General features: G+C 44.5%; 3 protein-coding genes across 4 annotated transcripts; 1 reads left to right on the top strand and 2 right to left on the bottom strand.

Moving 5' to 3' along the window:
* Window positions 1-11: 11 nt before the first annotated feature.
* Window positions 12-1,634, bottom strand: LOC120456202 (protein hold'em). The gene is made up of 3 exons (XM_039642882.1): window positions 702-1,634; window positions 483-639; window positions 12-399 (listed from the first exon to the last, which is right to left on the bottom strand). Exons 1-3 carry the CDS (start codon window positions 1,615-1,617, stop codon window positions 12-14), a joined length of 1,461 nt encoding a protein of 486 aa, XP_039498816.1. The 5' UTR covers window positions 1,618-1,634.
* Window positions 1,635-1,899: 265 nt separating this feature from the next.
* Window positions 1,900-3,240, top strand: LOC120456224 (synaptobrevin homolog YKT6). The gene is made up of 2 exons (XM_039642908.2): window positions 1,900-2,292; window positions 2,380-3,240. The coding sequence occupies exons 1-2, from the start codon at window positions 2,168-2,170 to the stop codon at window positions 2,852-2,854; spliced, it is 600 nt and encodes a 199-aa protein (XP_039498842.1). The 5' UTR covers window positions 1,900-2,167; the 3' UTR covers window positions 2,855-3,240.
* A 437-nt stretch (window positions 3,241-3,677) lies between these two features.
* On the bottom strand, window positions 3,678-13,161 carry LOC120456176 (ATP-dependent RNA helicase dbp2). 2 transcript variants are annotated; one of them, XM_044006605.1, is made up of 5 exons: window positions 12,663-13,161; window positions 10,655-12,182; window positions 8,496-10,345; window positions 8,380-8,431; window positions 3,678-8,217 (listed from the first exon to the last, which is right to left on the bottom strand). In XM_044006605.1, exons 2-3 carry the CDS (start codon window positions 12,167-12,169, stop codon window positions 8,975-8,977), a joined length of 2,886 nt encoding a protein of 961 aa, XP_043862540.1. In that variant the 5' UTR covers window positions 12,170-12,182; window positions 12,663-13,161; the 3' UTR covers window positions 3,678-8,217; window positions 8,380-8,431; window positions 8,496-8,974. The 2 variants fall into 2 exon arrangements, with proteins under 2 accessions (XP_043862540.1, XP_039498778.1); XM_039642844.2 differs by having other exon boundaries at window positions 3,678-8,431.
* Between the last annotated feature and the right edge of the window lie 2 nt (window positions 13,162-13,163).

The following is a 13,163-nucleotide window of genomic DNA, read 5'->3' as shown; positions in this document are numbered from 1 at the left end:
TCAAATTACATTTAGAAAACGGCCATCTTTGCGACAATCTTTTCCAGAGGAATGGCTTGCATGTCGACAACCACAACGACGAGATTATTGCGCACATCCACGGGCTTTTTGATCATCAATCTCAGCTCGAAGTATTTCAGCAAAAAGCGCCACTTTAGCTCGCTTTTCTCGCGCTCCGGCAGTCGGTCGAAGTCCTCCGCCCGAAGTCCCAGGATACGTTCTGCCGGCTGTCCAGCTAACCGGGCTTCGACGAGAGTGCCGGTTTGGTCAGACATATGGATGTTGATATTGAAGTAGCTAATGTATCTGGGTTCATCATTGGCCAGCGAGAAATCCATCTGACAGGCGTCCGAGGCGCAATCTTCCAGGTTCCGTGGTATAAGTCGTTGGCAGGCAGTGCTGAAAAGTAAGAGTGTGTACTAAAATAGCGGAAAAGTATGTAACAAGTAGTGGGATGCGGGATGGGGTTGTATAACACTTACCACTTCCTGCTGACGTGGGAGGTCAATCCATCCAAGTCGAACTTCGTGACCATGGCATACAGCACTGCTGTAAACTGATGCATGGACGGATCGCGAAGTTCGCCCTCGGCGCGGGAATATATCTGCTTAACCGTCATCTGCGTCTGAATGCTGGCAACTAAAAGTAGGATAGAAAAAATTCAAGTTAATACTAGGCCCGAATCATTAACCTTCACTCACCTGCAGGCAAGCTGTCCAGCTCTGCCTGGGCACAGCCACTAAAACTTCTTAAAGGCACAGTGGCGGCGAAGGCTAGCAAAAGGCGGCAATCCTCTCCAGCCACCTCGGGATTTTCGCAAATAAGCGTGCAATTTGAATGGGAAAGCACGGGACAACGATGAAAGTTTGAGTAGGAAACACGCACATCGACCAAATGCAGGACAGTGCGAAGTGGCTGCCAGTGTTGAGCACGTCGTATCCAGTCGGCTTGCCAAACGGAGAGCAGCATGCCCTCCGGATAGCTGGCATCGAACACAATTACCTCCAGGCAGTGCAACAGCTCCTGGAACTCACAGTGTGGCGCCTGCAGCTTTCGCTTAATCTGACGCACTGGCCGCACTGCAGCCACGACCACCAGTAGATCCACATTGGTGGTGATTATCTTATCGGGGGATTCCAGGCCGGAACGCACATCTGCCAACTTAAGAACCGCTCCAAGTGGCTTAATGGGTCGCTGCAGTAACTGTTGCAGGATTGTTATGTGGTCAAAGTCGTCGTTGTTGTGGTTCATCACATAGCCAGATCCTTCGTTTACCACCAGGGCGCAGGAGAGCGTTGATTGGGGCTGGTAACGCTGTTCTCCCGGAGGAGTCGCCGGAATGGACATCACTTTAGCGCCCACAATGTCCACCACATGACCGATCTGCAGCATGGTCACGTACTCATCCACACAGGCCCGCTGCCCCCAGCACTTGCAAGTGGTCAGGTGATTGGGGGAATCTCGGATTGTCAAGGTGAGGACCCCACGTTCGGTGCCACTCAACTTGTCGTAGAAGATGTTCGGCGAGGATTTGGACACAATTAGCGCCACGGTGGAGAAACGGGTCATTGTGGGCCGCATCTCCGCCAAGCGTTGGAATTTTATACGCTTTGCCATGAAAATGATTAAAGAAATCTCGAAAAGTTTGCTTTTAGTTTTGCAGAAAACCGTTACATTGCCGTTACCGCCGATTAGTAGTTATCGAAGTTCGCAGTGATGGCACACCACAATCGCGCACACAAATAGCGACCATTTTTAGCGAGCACGTACTGTTACCAAATTTAATTAATAAAAAAAACCGTTAACATTTACTGAAAGTTATACTTATTAATTTTACCCTTAACAATCGATAGTAATCGGCAGTCATCGGAATTCCAGCCGTACCATCCCCAATAAGCTGACACACACTTCGCATATGTGCAAACGCACACACACACACACACACAAACTAAAGGAACGGCACAGATTTACTGCGTTAAACAAACTCACTTGTCGCACTTTTCCACGAATGCCAGTGCGCTAAAACTGCAACCCACCCGCCAAAGCAAAGCAAGATTAGCCAGGACAAGCGTGCAGCGCAGTGCCCCAGGAGCATTCGACCGGAGGAGCAACAGTCGAGCAAGCCGCGACCCGCAGACCCACTCTTGGCAGCCCACAGCCACTCAAAATGGTCAAGTTGTTCGCGTTGAGCATCTTTCACAAGGGCGCCAGCGAGGCGCGTCTGCTAAAGACCGCCTCGGACCTGCAGTCCTTCTCCTTTTTCCAACGTGGCACCGTCAACGAGTTCATGACGTGAGTATGCATGTGGATGCCACCAAACGGCGCAGGCTCAAAGAGTCATCAATGACGAACACCCCCCTACACCGTCTCCACTTGCAGTTTCGCTTCGAAGACAATTGTGGAGCGCACACAGCCAGCCTTGCGGCAATCGGTGAAGCAGGATGCCTACATGTGTCATGTGTATGTGCGAGCGGACAATTTGGCCGGTGTCCTGATCGCCGATCATGAGTACCCGCATCGCGTGGCACACACGCTAATCACAAAGATTCTCGATGACTTCACGGCCAAGGTGTCGGCTGATCAGTGGCCCAATGGCACGGAGGCCACCATCTCATTTGACTTGCTGCCAGCGTTTTTAGCACGCTATCAAAATCCCCTCGAAGCAGATCCGCTGACGAAAATGCAAAACGACCTGGACGAGACGAAGATCATTCTGAAGAACACCATCGAGGCGGTGCTGGAGCGAGGCGAGAAGCTGGACGACATGGTTAGCAAGTCGGAGAAATTGTCGCTGCAGAGCAAGGCGTTCTACAAGACGGCGAAAAAGACTAACTCCTGCTGCAGCTTCACCTAGGCGCCAGCTGCACATCTCATTCCCCCACCACACTCTAATCCTCTCGAGCAGCAACCACAACAGGAAACACCAGATAATGCAAATCAAAGACAACACAAAGGAAAATGGATAACACGATAACACCAACAAACTACAACCAAACAAAACTCCTTGGGAGCGGTGCGACTTTGGGTTTTGATGATTGCTTTTTATAAATGAATTAGTTAATTTTATATAATATATACATATATACTATACTGTATGAATAGGAAGGCCAGTTGCCAGTTATGATAGTCCGCTAACCCAATGTCTACCTGTCTGCGGAACTTTGAGTCCTGTCTGTATATGTCTACGCTTTGGATATCTAAATGTTAATTACTACCAATACAGATTACGATCTTAAACCATGTGCTTAACATAGTGTTCTCTTATCTCTTATCTGTTACGGAGGTCCGAAAACGACTCTTCGCTAGCCAGCTATTGATGTTGTGGGCTTTCTTATCGCCTCTCCGGCGGATCTATAGCTATCGGATCGGGAGGCTGCACCCTACATATACACATGCAGTCGCACTTCGGATCCGGGCAACTGGCGGTCGGAATGTGTGGGCGTTTCAATAAAGAAGTATTATGGGAAATGTGATTGGAACCGTGCTTGTTTTTATTGCTTACAAACCTTATCTTTGTCAGTTTTGGCAAAATGTAATAACTTTTTTGTTTTTAAGTTCACGCTCTGAAAATATTCATTAATTTTTTTTTAATACGTACCACTTGAATTTTATCTCATGTTCCAATTCCATAAGAGTTTACACCCCAAAACCTCCCACAAAATCGAAATCAATTTAAGTGATTTTTGTTGGCGTTTATTTATTATATAGAAGATACCTATTTCGCTTTTTGTAAAGATTTCCGTTACATATTTCATATTTATGCGTTTCTTTTTTTTTTTGACGTTTTCGTGTTTAACATTTTGGGATGCGGGGGACCAAGGGGAAGGTTTGCTGTCCGATTTCTAAATGAGGACGGGGTTGTGTTTATGGGTTCGTATAACCTAGTATAAGATAGGTAAATTGATTACAATTTAGTTATCGCCCCTTTTTCCGACGCAACTTTCTTGGGTTTTGCGACGACGGGAAAAAGGGGGAGGCGGTGCATTATAAATATATGCATTATATTGCATACCTATATCGTTTCGTTATATTTAATATAATATATTGTGTGTGCTAACTTAGCTTAAGCTGCAAACATTCATTCAAACGCGTTTGCTTGGCTTCTCGTTTATGGATCTGCATCAACATTGTATGCATCATTTTGTGTTAGTGATCTATAGTAAATATTTAGAATTTATTCAAATGGTTTGCTTTGAATATATGCAAGTGTAAATATTAGTTGATGTAATATTCTAAATGCACGCTCCTTCGAAATGGCTAAGAATTTGCATTTGTGTTTGTTTCTCTTTTTTTTTTTTGTTTTCTGGTATGTGTATTTTCTTCTTTTTTTTAATTTGTCGCTAAAATTTGCATTGGTCAACACAACAAATGAAAATCAAGAATAGTTCTCCTCCTTTTCAAATCAGTAAAAATACGTGTGTGTGTGTGCGGCTGGGTGAGTTGTTTTGTATTCGTTTAAAAACTAGTTTGGATAAATTGTTGGCTTGCTTGCTTTTGATTGAATTTGTATTATTTAGGACTTAGTGGGGGATCCCCGTTTTATCGAATTGCAATCGAAATACGTACAAGTAAGGTTCTAACGTGTTTCGTTTACGCAGCTGTTATCACAATGGGTTTTGGTTTCAACTTGTATTATTTTTATTATTTTAAAGTTAGTTCCGTCTGCCGATGGCAAAAATTTAGCCTACATCCAGCAGCTAAATGTTAATTGCCCAACAAGTCTGGTGTTTAATGGTTTTCTTATTTTGTTTTTAGAACCCTCAAAAGACGCTCCTAACTTTGGCGCTTAAAAGTATGCTTGTTTTGTAGGCTTTGCGTGCACAGTGGGTCGCACAGGATGTGCCCACTGTGCACATGTAATGTGTTCGTTTGTGTTTGTATCATCTATAAGAAACTTGTGTGTGTGGTTGTTGGCGTGTACGTGTCTTTGTTTAATTGTTGTCTTGTGAGTGTATGTGTGTGTGTGTGTCCGAGTGCGTGGGTGTGTGCGGGTGTTTTTGCTGCATTTTTGGCACTTGTGCGCATCGCACTGTAACGGTAAATGCATTCACTTTATCGACTTCATCGACATTGATACATGTATGCCCATACATACACATATATACATATTTTGGTTTACCAACGAAAAAGCTTAAAACAAAACAAATAAAAAAGTTAAACAAACGCAAAAACGAAAACTAAATCAAAAACGCGTATTTGTGTGTGTGGGTGTGTATGTGTGTGTAAACGATTTTAAGTTCTCTAAGTTAACGAAACAGAAAATAAGTATTACAAAAAAAACAAAAATAACTATACAAACTATCGAAATAACGGCACTTCGTTGCACTTTCTCCGTTATTCTCTTGTTCTTGCTTCAAACAATTGAATTCATTTTGTTTTTGGCTTTAGTCTTTCGTCTTTATTTTTGGTTGCATTTTTTCAAAAGTTGCAATTCTATACTTTCAAAAATATATGTATATGCGAATTTCTATCGTTTTAAATCTATCGTTTCAAGAAGAGACTGCGAGCGAGAAATATATCGTATAAGGGGGCGGGGCGGGGGGTCTGAGAGAGTTAGGGATGGAGACAGAGATAGAGCGATCGATCAGGACTTAAACGAAGGACTTGCCTCAAAAGTGCGAAGGGAACAACGAATTCTCCGCTTTCCCCTTCTGTTTTTGGGTGCTTTCGGTTTCAGTTACTCTTAAATTTTATCAGTTTCAACTTCTTTTGCTCTTTTTTTTCTCGTTTTTTTTGTTTTCTTTTGATTTTGTGTGTTCCATTGTTTTTTTTTTGCTTTTTTTTTTTAGTTTGTTGTTTGGTTTGTTTGTTTCTTTTCGCAGTGTGTACACAACAACTTATAGATAAATACAATACAAATATCGCGCTCTATAGTTTTATTTCTTCAAAAAAAGAATGTATGCCTCAAGTCATCCATAATACATTATATTGTAGCCATCAGACATTGTCTATGAGCGACAACGACAACGACAATAATACAAATACATAACATATATTCATATTTCTCTTCTGATTCAGATACTGATTTCGATTCAGATTCAGCTTTAGTTTCAGCTGCCTCTGCTTCAGTTTCAGTTTCAGTGTTTTTGGCCTGGCCTTTTTGGGGGCACTGCGATTACTTCATTTAAATTGGTTATTAATTAGTATTTTTGTATTTTCGTTTGTTTGTATAAGTCTATCACATCATCACAATTCGGTTGCATCGAAATTATAATAAAGAAGTATGAAATTATAAAAATAAAAAAGGTTAATTCACTTGGTAACTTTGCGTATACGCCTAGAGTATATAAGAAAATAAAACATCTAGTTGTAGGTTTTGAAACCCGTCTCTCCAATGATTTTCAAAATGTATGGAAGTCGACTAACCCCAAGGAAACCAAAAATGAAATGAAATAAAAGTGAAATTCTCTATGAATTATAGGTCTATGTATGTATATAGAAGAATTCGAGTCTCCCGTCCGTTTTGCTTTAAAAAAGAGATCCTTGTGTTGACGATACACCCTATATAAATATTCCCTCATGTGTTTCCCGATTTTCTTTATTTGCTAAAAAGAAACCGTATACGTAGAGAACTAATAAAAAAAAATGAATAGAAATGTTCCTTTCACACCCCCTGATCGGCTAGGCTAACAAATATATTTATAATATAATTTACATGATTTTCATCTATTTTCCTTGTGTACTTGTTCTCACACAATTCGACTGTAGAATATTCCCTTGTGTCCGTTACGTTTTCCAAAAATTCTTCGGCTTTTTTGTACTGCTTTCCCGTGGCGAGGATAACGCACTGCTTGCAACAACATGGACAACTGCTTGAACAGACGATATTTGGATATATTACTGCTAACTATATGACTGGAGCTGCCAATTAATGTTACTACTACTTATTTACTCATCCTGAACTCTGGCCAAAAGTATTCGGAAGAGGAAAATTAATGATACAAATCGAAGCGATTTTCAAATCAAAAAACAAATAAAGATATGGGGATACGAAAAAAATGAGCTTTTTGGAATAGTCAGAAGTATGCATTATGTTTGCTGTATTATTATTATCATTATTTTCGTGTGGCATTGCTTGGCATTATTCGATCTTCTAACCTTGTTTTGTGTTCCTCCTTCTTTTCCTCTTGTTTCGTGTTCGCTTTACTTGTTTTTATGGATGAATGTGGCGTCTTTTCTTTTTTCTTCGCTTTCTATCTTCTTATTTTCAACTGCTTCTGTTCTTTGGTTTTGAATAATTGAAAATTGTAATTGAATTTTTCTTTTTGTATTTTCAAGTATTTGCATAGAACTTTTGAAAAAACCTCGTTAATTTATGCGAATGTTGTGTTAGGGGATTATTATCGAATTCTATAAATGTTCAACAAAATGAGTTTTTGTTTTAATCTCCATTGAAAATCAAGCTCGAATCTACACATACATGTAAATATATATATAGCATATATAGAATACACACATATATGTATCAAAATGGGAAATTAAATGATAACTGTAAATTTGCTTGTCCTTGTGGTGTTCGTGGGTGTGTGTGTGTGTTGAGTGCTTTTATGTCAGTGTGGGTGTGTGTGTGAATGCGTGTGCTTGTGTGGGTTCTATGTGGCTGTGTTCGTGTTCTCCCATTGCTTTATAATTGTTTTATTATTATCGATTGTAACTTGTTTTAGTTTTGTTAGTTTTTCTTTAACATACTTCCTACCAAAGCAGCGCTACCCATTTCCCTTTTCGCCTACTTTGGATTTGGCCAAACATAGGTGTACATTATATATCTCAACCGTTAGCTGCGTTTTCTTAAATGGAATTTGTGTAGAATTTAGTCAGTTTTCCCTTTGTTGTAATTGTTTGTTGCAAATTTCGCTCGGATAATGTATATATATGTCTATAAAATAATTAAACATGTATTTAAATGTGTTATTATAAGCAAACCGTTCATTTCATACCAACCAAGTTAGTGAAAAGGGTTTTTTTTTTTTGTTTCAATCCCTTACTTTGTTTTTGACAATTTTCGAATTCAATATTTTTGTTTTTTGGTTGCGTGCTTGTGTTCTTAGCTTTGTGTAAAGATTGATACACACGAATTTACAAATATCACTTAATTAACAGTGTCTGTCTCTAGATCCTTTCTTGTTTTGTTTTTTTTTAGTATAACATATAAATGTATGAACGTTGATCAACCAACTGAATGGCTGGCTATAAAACGCTGAGTATACTCGATTTTGCCTGGCGAAAAAGAATAATAAAAATAACTTACTTAATTCTTTTAAACATTCGAAGAACATGCAACTGTCGGGGTGTGTGTGTGTGTTTCTTTTGTGTGGAAAAGCTTAAAAACTACAATAATCATTCCCTTTCGAGGTGTTCTTGATATTTGTTTCGTTTTACCTTGTGTTTGGAAAACATAAAAGGGTTTCGAGGCCGACGATCCTTGCGTTGGCTGTGTGGGAAAGAAAACTGCATTAAAAATTAGTTACTTTACACATAAAATAGCACAAACTTACCCCTGGTTATTGATGGCTGGGGCTGTTTGTCCAGAGAACAGTAACGAATGAAAGGTCGGGGGGGTAGATGTCAAATTGTATCGCAAACACAAACTGCGAATGCTTAAATAAGCAAAAGAGAACACAAAAGTACTAATAATAGTAGTAAGCTGGGGGTGTTGAGAAATATAGAAACAAAAAAGGCAATGATTTTCGCTCAGAATTTAAAGAGCAGCTATTATATGCTCTTATATGTTTGGCAAAATTATATCCTTTCTTTCATTTATCATCATATGCATTTGGATTTCACGAGTGTGGTCGAATAATTTTTGATTTCTTTGTCCATGTCGTCGGTGTTGGTGCTGGTATAGTTGTTAAAGTTGTTGTTGCTAGCATTGTTGTTGATTTTACTAAAGCTGTTGTTGTTGTTGTAGCTCTCCGCGATCCACTTCCACTTCTACGTCCATTTCCATACCATTTCCTCCCGTGAGCGCAATAACCTATTGGTGTCCCGCCTGCTCGATGGCCTGGCCGGGTCCTGGTCCGGGTCCTGCCACGGCTGGGGCGAACTGGTGATGCTGGGCGGCATAGTAGGTGGCCGGCATGCTGAACTGGTTGGCATATGGATTGGTGCCCGGCGCAGCGGCGGTGGTCAGAACGCCGGCCGCATCGTACATGTAGGCGGCACCGGGAGCTGGAGCCACAGCTGCTGCTCGTCCGGCGGCTGCTGCAGCGGCAGCAGCTACGGCCGCAATCGGTGGCGAATTGGCTGGCGTGTAATGGACCAGCGAGGTGGTCACCGCAGCCGGAGGCGGTTGTGCATACTTGTTGCCATCATCCTTGGGCGGCTTGGTCTGCTGGCCTGCCTGCTGCACCTGCTGCTGTTGTTGCTGCTGATGCTGAACGGCCTGCTGGCCGTAGTGGGCCACTCCTTGTTGCTGATACTCCCGCTTGGGATACTGCTGGAATCGTGGCGGCATGCCACCGGCACCAGCTCCCTGCGGCACAAACTGGCCACGTCCGCGATACGCCTGTGGCATATACTGACCGCCCTGCTGGGGCGCCATGTGCGGCTGTGGGCCACCGCCTACGCCACCTGCTCCGCCCACGCCGCCTGCTCCGCCGGCGCCACCCTGATGGCCCATAATGGCACGTGGTCCGCCATTGTTGAAGGGAGCCCTCGGGCGATAGGTGTTGCCATTTCGCTGCTGCTGTCCAGCTCCTCCATCCTGTCCCATTTGATTCATGCGGTTCCAATTACCGCCGCCGCCGCCACCACCACCATTCTGTTGATAGCTATTGCCGCCAGCGGCATACTGCTGGTAGCTACCGCCAGTTAAGGGGCCGCTGCGATTGTTGTTATAGTTGTTACCGGCCTGGTAATTCAGCGGATTGCTATTGCGCTGCTGATAGACGCCGTTGTGACCGCCAGTGTTGCGATCGCCGCCACCGTTGTTGTTCCAGCGCTTGTTGCCACGATAGCCGCCCGAGCTTGGCATCGAACGAGCCAAGTCCAAAAGTGCCTGCGACGGCGTCTGGCCAGCCTCTTCAAGCACAGAGATCAGTTCACGCGCCTGCTTGGCATTGTCGGGCGTGAAAAAGGTGTAAGCAGTTCCCAGCTGCTGGCATCGGCCAGTGCGCCCGATGCGGTGCACGTAATTCTCCGATGAGTTGGGGTAATCATAGTTAATCACGTACTGCAGATCCTCCACATCAAGACCGCGCGAGGCCACATCGGTGGCAATCAGAATGTTGGACTTGCCGTTGCGGAAATCCTTTAGCACTGAATCACGCTCATTCTGTGTCTTGTCGCCGTGAATTGAGGTGGCGGTGTAACCTTCTGTACGAATGATCTGCAAGATGTCCTCCACCTGGATAGGGGCAAGAAAGAGGTAGAACATTAGTGGGGTATGTTTCCAATTTCACATAAACATTACTTAATGGCTAGATATCTAGACGGCTCTTTTCGGATTTTTGCAATTGTAATAAAAAAAGAATACGTTAATATCTGATGACATTACTTGGAAGTAAACCGAACAGAGCCGAAAGAACAAATGATATTTGCAAATAAACAGTACGAATGAAGTGCGACAATGTCTGATGACATTGCTTCAAGGTAATCCGAAAGAAGAACAAAAACTATTTCGAATTCGTTAAGCCAATAAGAAATTCGAACTCACCTTGATCTTGGTCTCCACAAAAATAATGATCTTGTTGCCATTGTTAGCCGAATTCTTGGTGGGAGCGATCTCATTGAGTAAGCGCACCAAGCGCTGCGGTTTCTCCATTTCGGTGCAGATCTCGACAATCTGGCGGATGTTGTGGTTGGCCGATAGGTTCATGGAGCCAATGTTAATTTGGATATAATCGTTTAAAAAGTCACCGGCTAGGGCCTGCACCTCCTTTGGCCAGGTGGCGGACCACATTACGACTTGGCGATCGGGGCGAATCTGCTCAATGATCTTACGGATCTGCGGCTCGAAGCCCATGTCCAGCATGCGATCGGCTTCGTCCAGCACTAGATAAGTGCATCTCTGCAAGTTGGTGTTGCGATTCTCAAGGAAATCAATCAGTCGTCCCGGTGTGGCGATGATAACTTCGACGCCGCGGTCAAGATCGCGTGCCTGCGGCACTTTCGATGAGCCGCCAAAGATGCAAGTGTGACGGATCTCGGGCTTGCACAGATGTCCATAGTCTCGCACCACCGATTGGATCTGCTGGGCCAGCTCCCGGGTGGGCGCCAGCACCAGTGCAATGGGTCCTTCACCGCGTAATATGGGTGGCTGATTGCCAATGTGTACGATGGCCGGCAGCATGTATGCCAGCGTCTTGCCGGAACCGGTCTGGGCAATGCCAACCAAATCGCGGCCACTTAAGGCGATGGGCCAGCCCTGCGACTGGATAGCAGTGGGCTTGGTGAATCCCTGGCGCTTCATCTCTTCAATGACGTGAGCGGGCAGTGAGCTCTCCTCAAAACTGACCACCGGGTGCGGTAGTTCGTTACCAGACACTGTGATTTCCAGTTCGCGGCGTATGTCGGCCACCTGCTGCTCTGATTTGGCCAGTGTATTCGGATGAATGTTGTAGAAATCCTTATGGAAGGGCTCAAGATTCTCCCACTTGGGTTTCACTAGATTGCGGCCGGGATTCTTGGCCTTTTCGCGTTGGATTTCGGCGCGCTCCTCTTTGGAAAGCATGCCTAAGGCGGCAGCATTGTAGTTATTGCTTTGGTAGCCACCGCCACCTCCGCCGCCGTTGTGCGGCTTCTGATAGCGCTGTGCGTAGTTTGGATTTTTGCCACGCGGTCCTCCATAGCCGCCAGCTCCACTGGATCCGGCACCGCCACCACCGCCGGCGCCTCCTCCGAGGCCATTACCGGCGAAGGCAACACCGTTTTGCTGGCGATAAGGATTACCGGCACCAGAGCCGGCGGCTCCCATTCCCAGACCATTCTGGATGCCATAGGTCATCACGCCATAAGGCTGGCCAAAGTGCATGCTACCAGCGGCAGTGGCTGCTCCATTGATGGCAGCTCCACCGGCGGCGCCGGCGAAATTGCTGCGCGGATAGTAGGGACGCTCGTGGCGTGGGGCACCATTGCCGCCACCTCCTGCAGCGGCACCATTGCCATAGTAACCGCCGCCCGTGTGCTGTTGAACGCCGCCGGCGTTGGGTGCATATGCTCCGGCGTACATCGTGTGCTGAATCCTGTCGAGAAATGAACAAAAGATCAGCGAAATAGCATGGAGATACCTCGCACACACCACCACAAAGACTTTGCACTTTTATAACTGTTAAGAGCGCTCTCTCTCTCGCTCTCGTAATGTTGCCGCTCGGTAGTGTAAATATAAATAGAGAAACGAAACGCGTTTGACTTTTAGGGCAGGGGCTTGCTTTGGAAACAGGGGGCCGAGGGGTGGGACTTAGTTACGGAATGATGAAAAGGGGGAGTGCGGTTCCATCACCCACCCACTAGCCACCACCGAAAAAAATCAATACAGCATCGCCAAATGCACACGAGACGCGAAGAGGAAGGGATAGGAAGAGTGATAGCGGGAGAGCGAAAGCAGGCGCGAGAGAGGGACAAGTAGAGTGCACCGCAAAGGGAAGAAGCGAGAGCACGCTCACATTTGGAAAAACACTCTAAAAAATGCACTGCATTTTCACGCCTTACACACACGTACTCACCTTTTTTCCTGTTGCGACAACTGCTGCCTGTGTGTGAAATTTTGGATGAGCCTCACTTGTGCGGGGAGCTTCAAATTAATGTATTTATGCGCAGCAATTTGACATTTGCTCCCCAGGCAACCGGGTTTTTGTGTTTTGGATGTGGGGTTTTCTTCGGTTGTCCAAGTCTCTTCGATTTTTTCGATCCGTTTCGTTCACGTTCCCTTTCCTCGCCCTGTTCCGTTCGATTCGATATTCTGCGCTCTCTCGCTCTCTTCGTCACGCTCACACGCCTCTTCTTGCAAACTTCTCTTTTTGCTTCGCTCAACTTTTGCCGAGAGCTAATGGTAATTATTTTGCAATTATTCCTTCGCCACGGGAAAGTAACCGTAAAGCTAACTAAAGGTGTACTTGTTTAAACACTAGGAGCGAGTTAACTAAATCTAATTCTTGTACTTTAGATTTTTACAACAAAAAAAAACGCGCTCAGCAGTAAGTTGCATGTGAACTATAGAGCTGGAA

The sequence above is a fragment of the Drosophila santomea genome, chromosome X (genome assembly GCF_016746245.2).
Source record: "Drosophila santomea strain STO CAGO 1482 chromosome X, Prin_Dsan_1.1, whole genome shotgun sequence".
NCBI lineage: Eukaryota > Metazoa > Arthropoda > Insecta > Diptera > Drosophilidae > Drosophila > Drosophila santomea.
The sequence above is the reverse complement of the archived record's forward strand: the minus strand, read 5'-3'. Positions and strand labels throughout refer to the sequence as shown.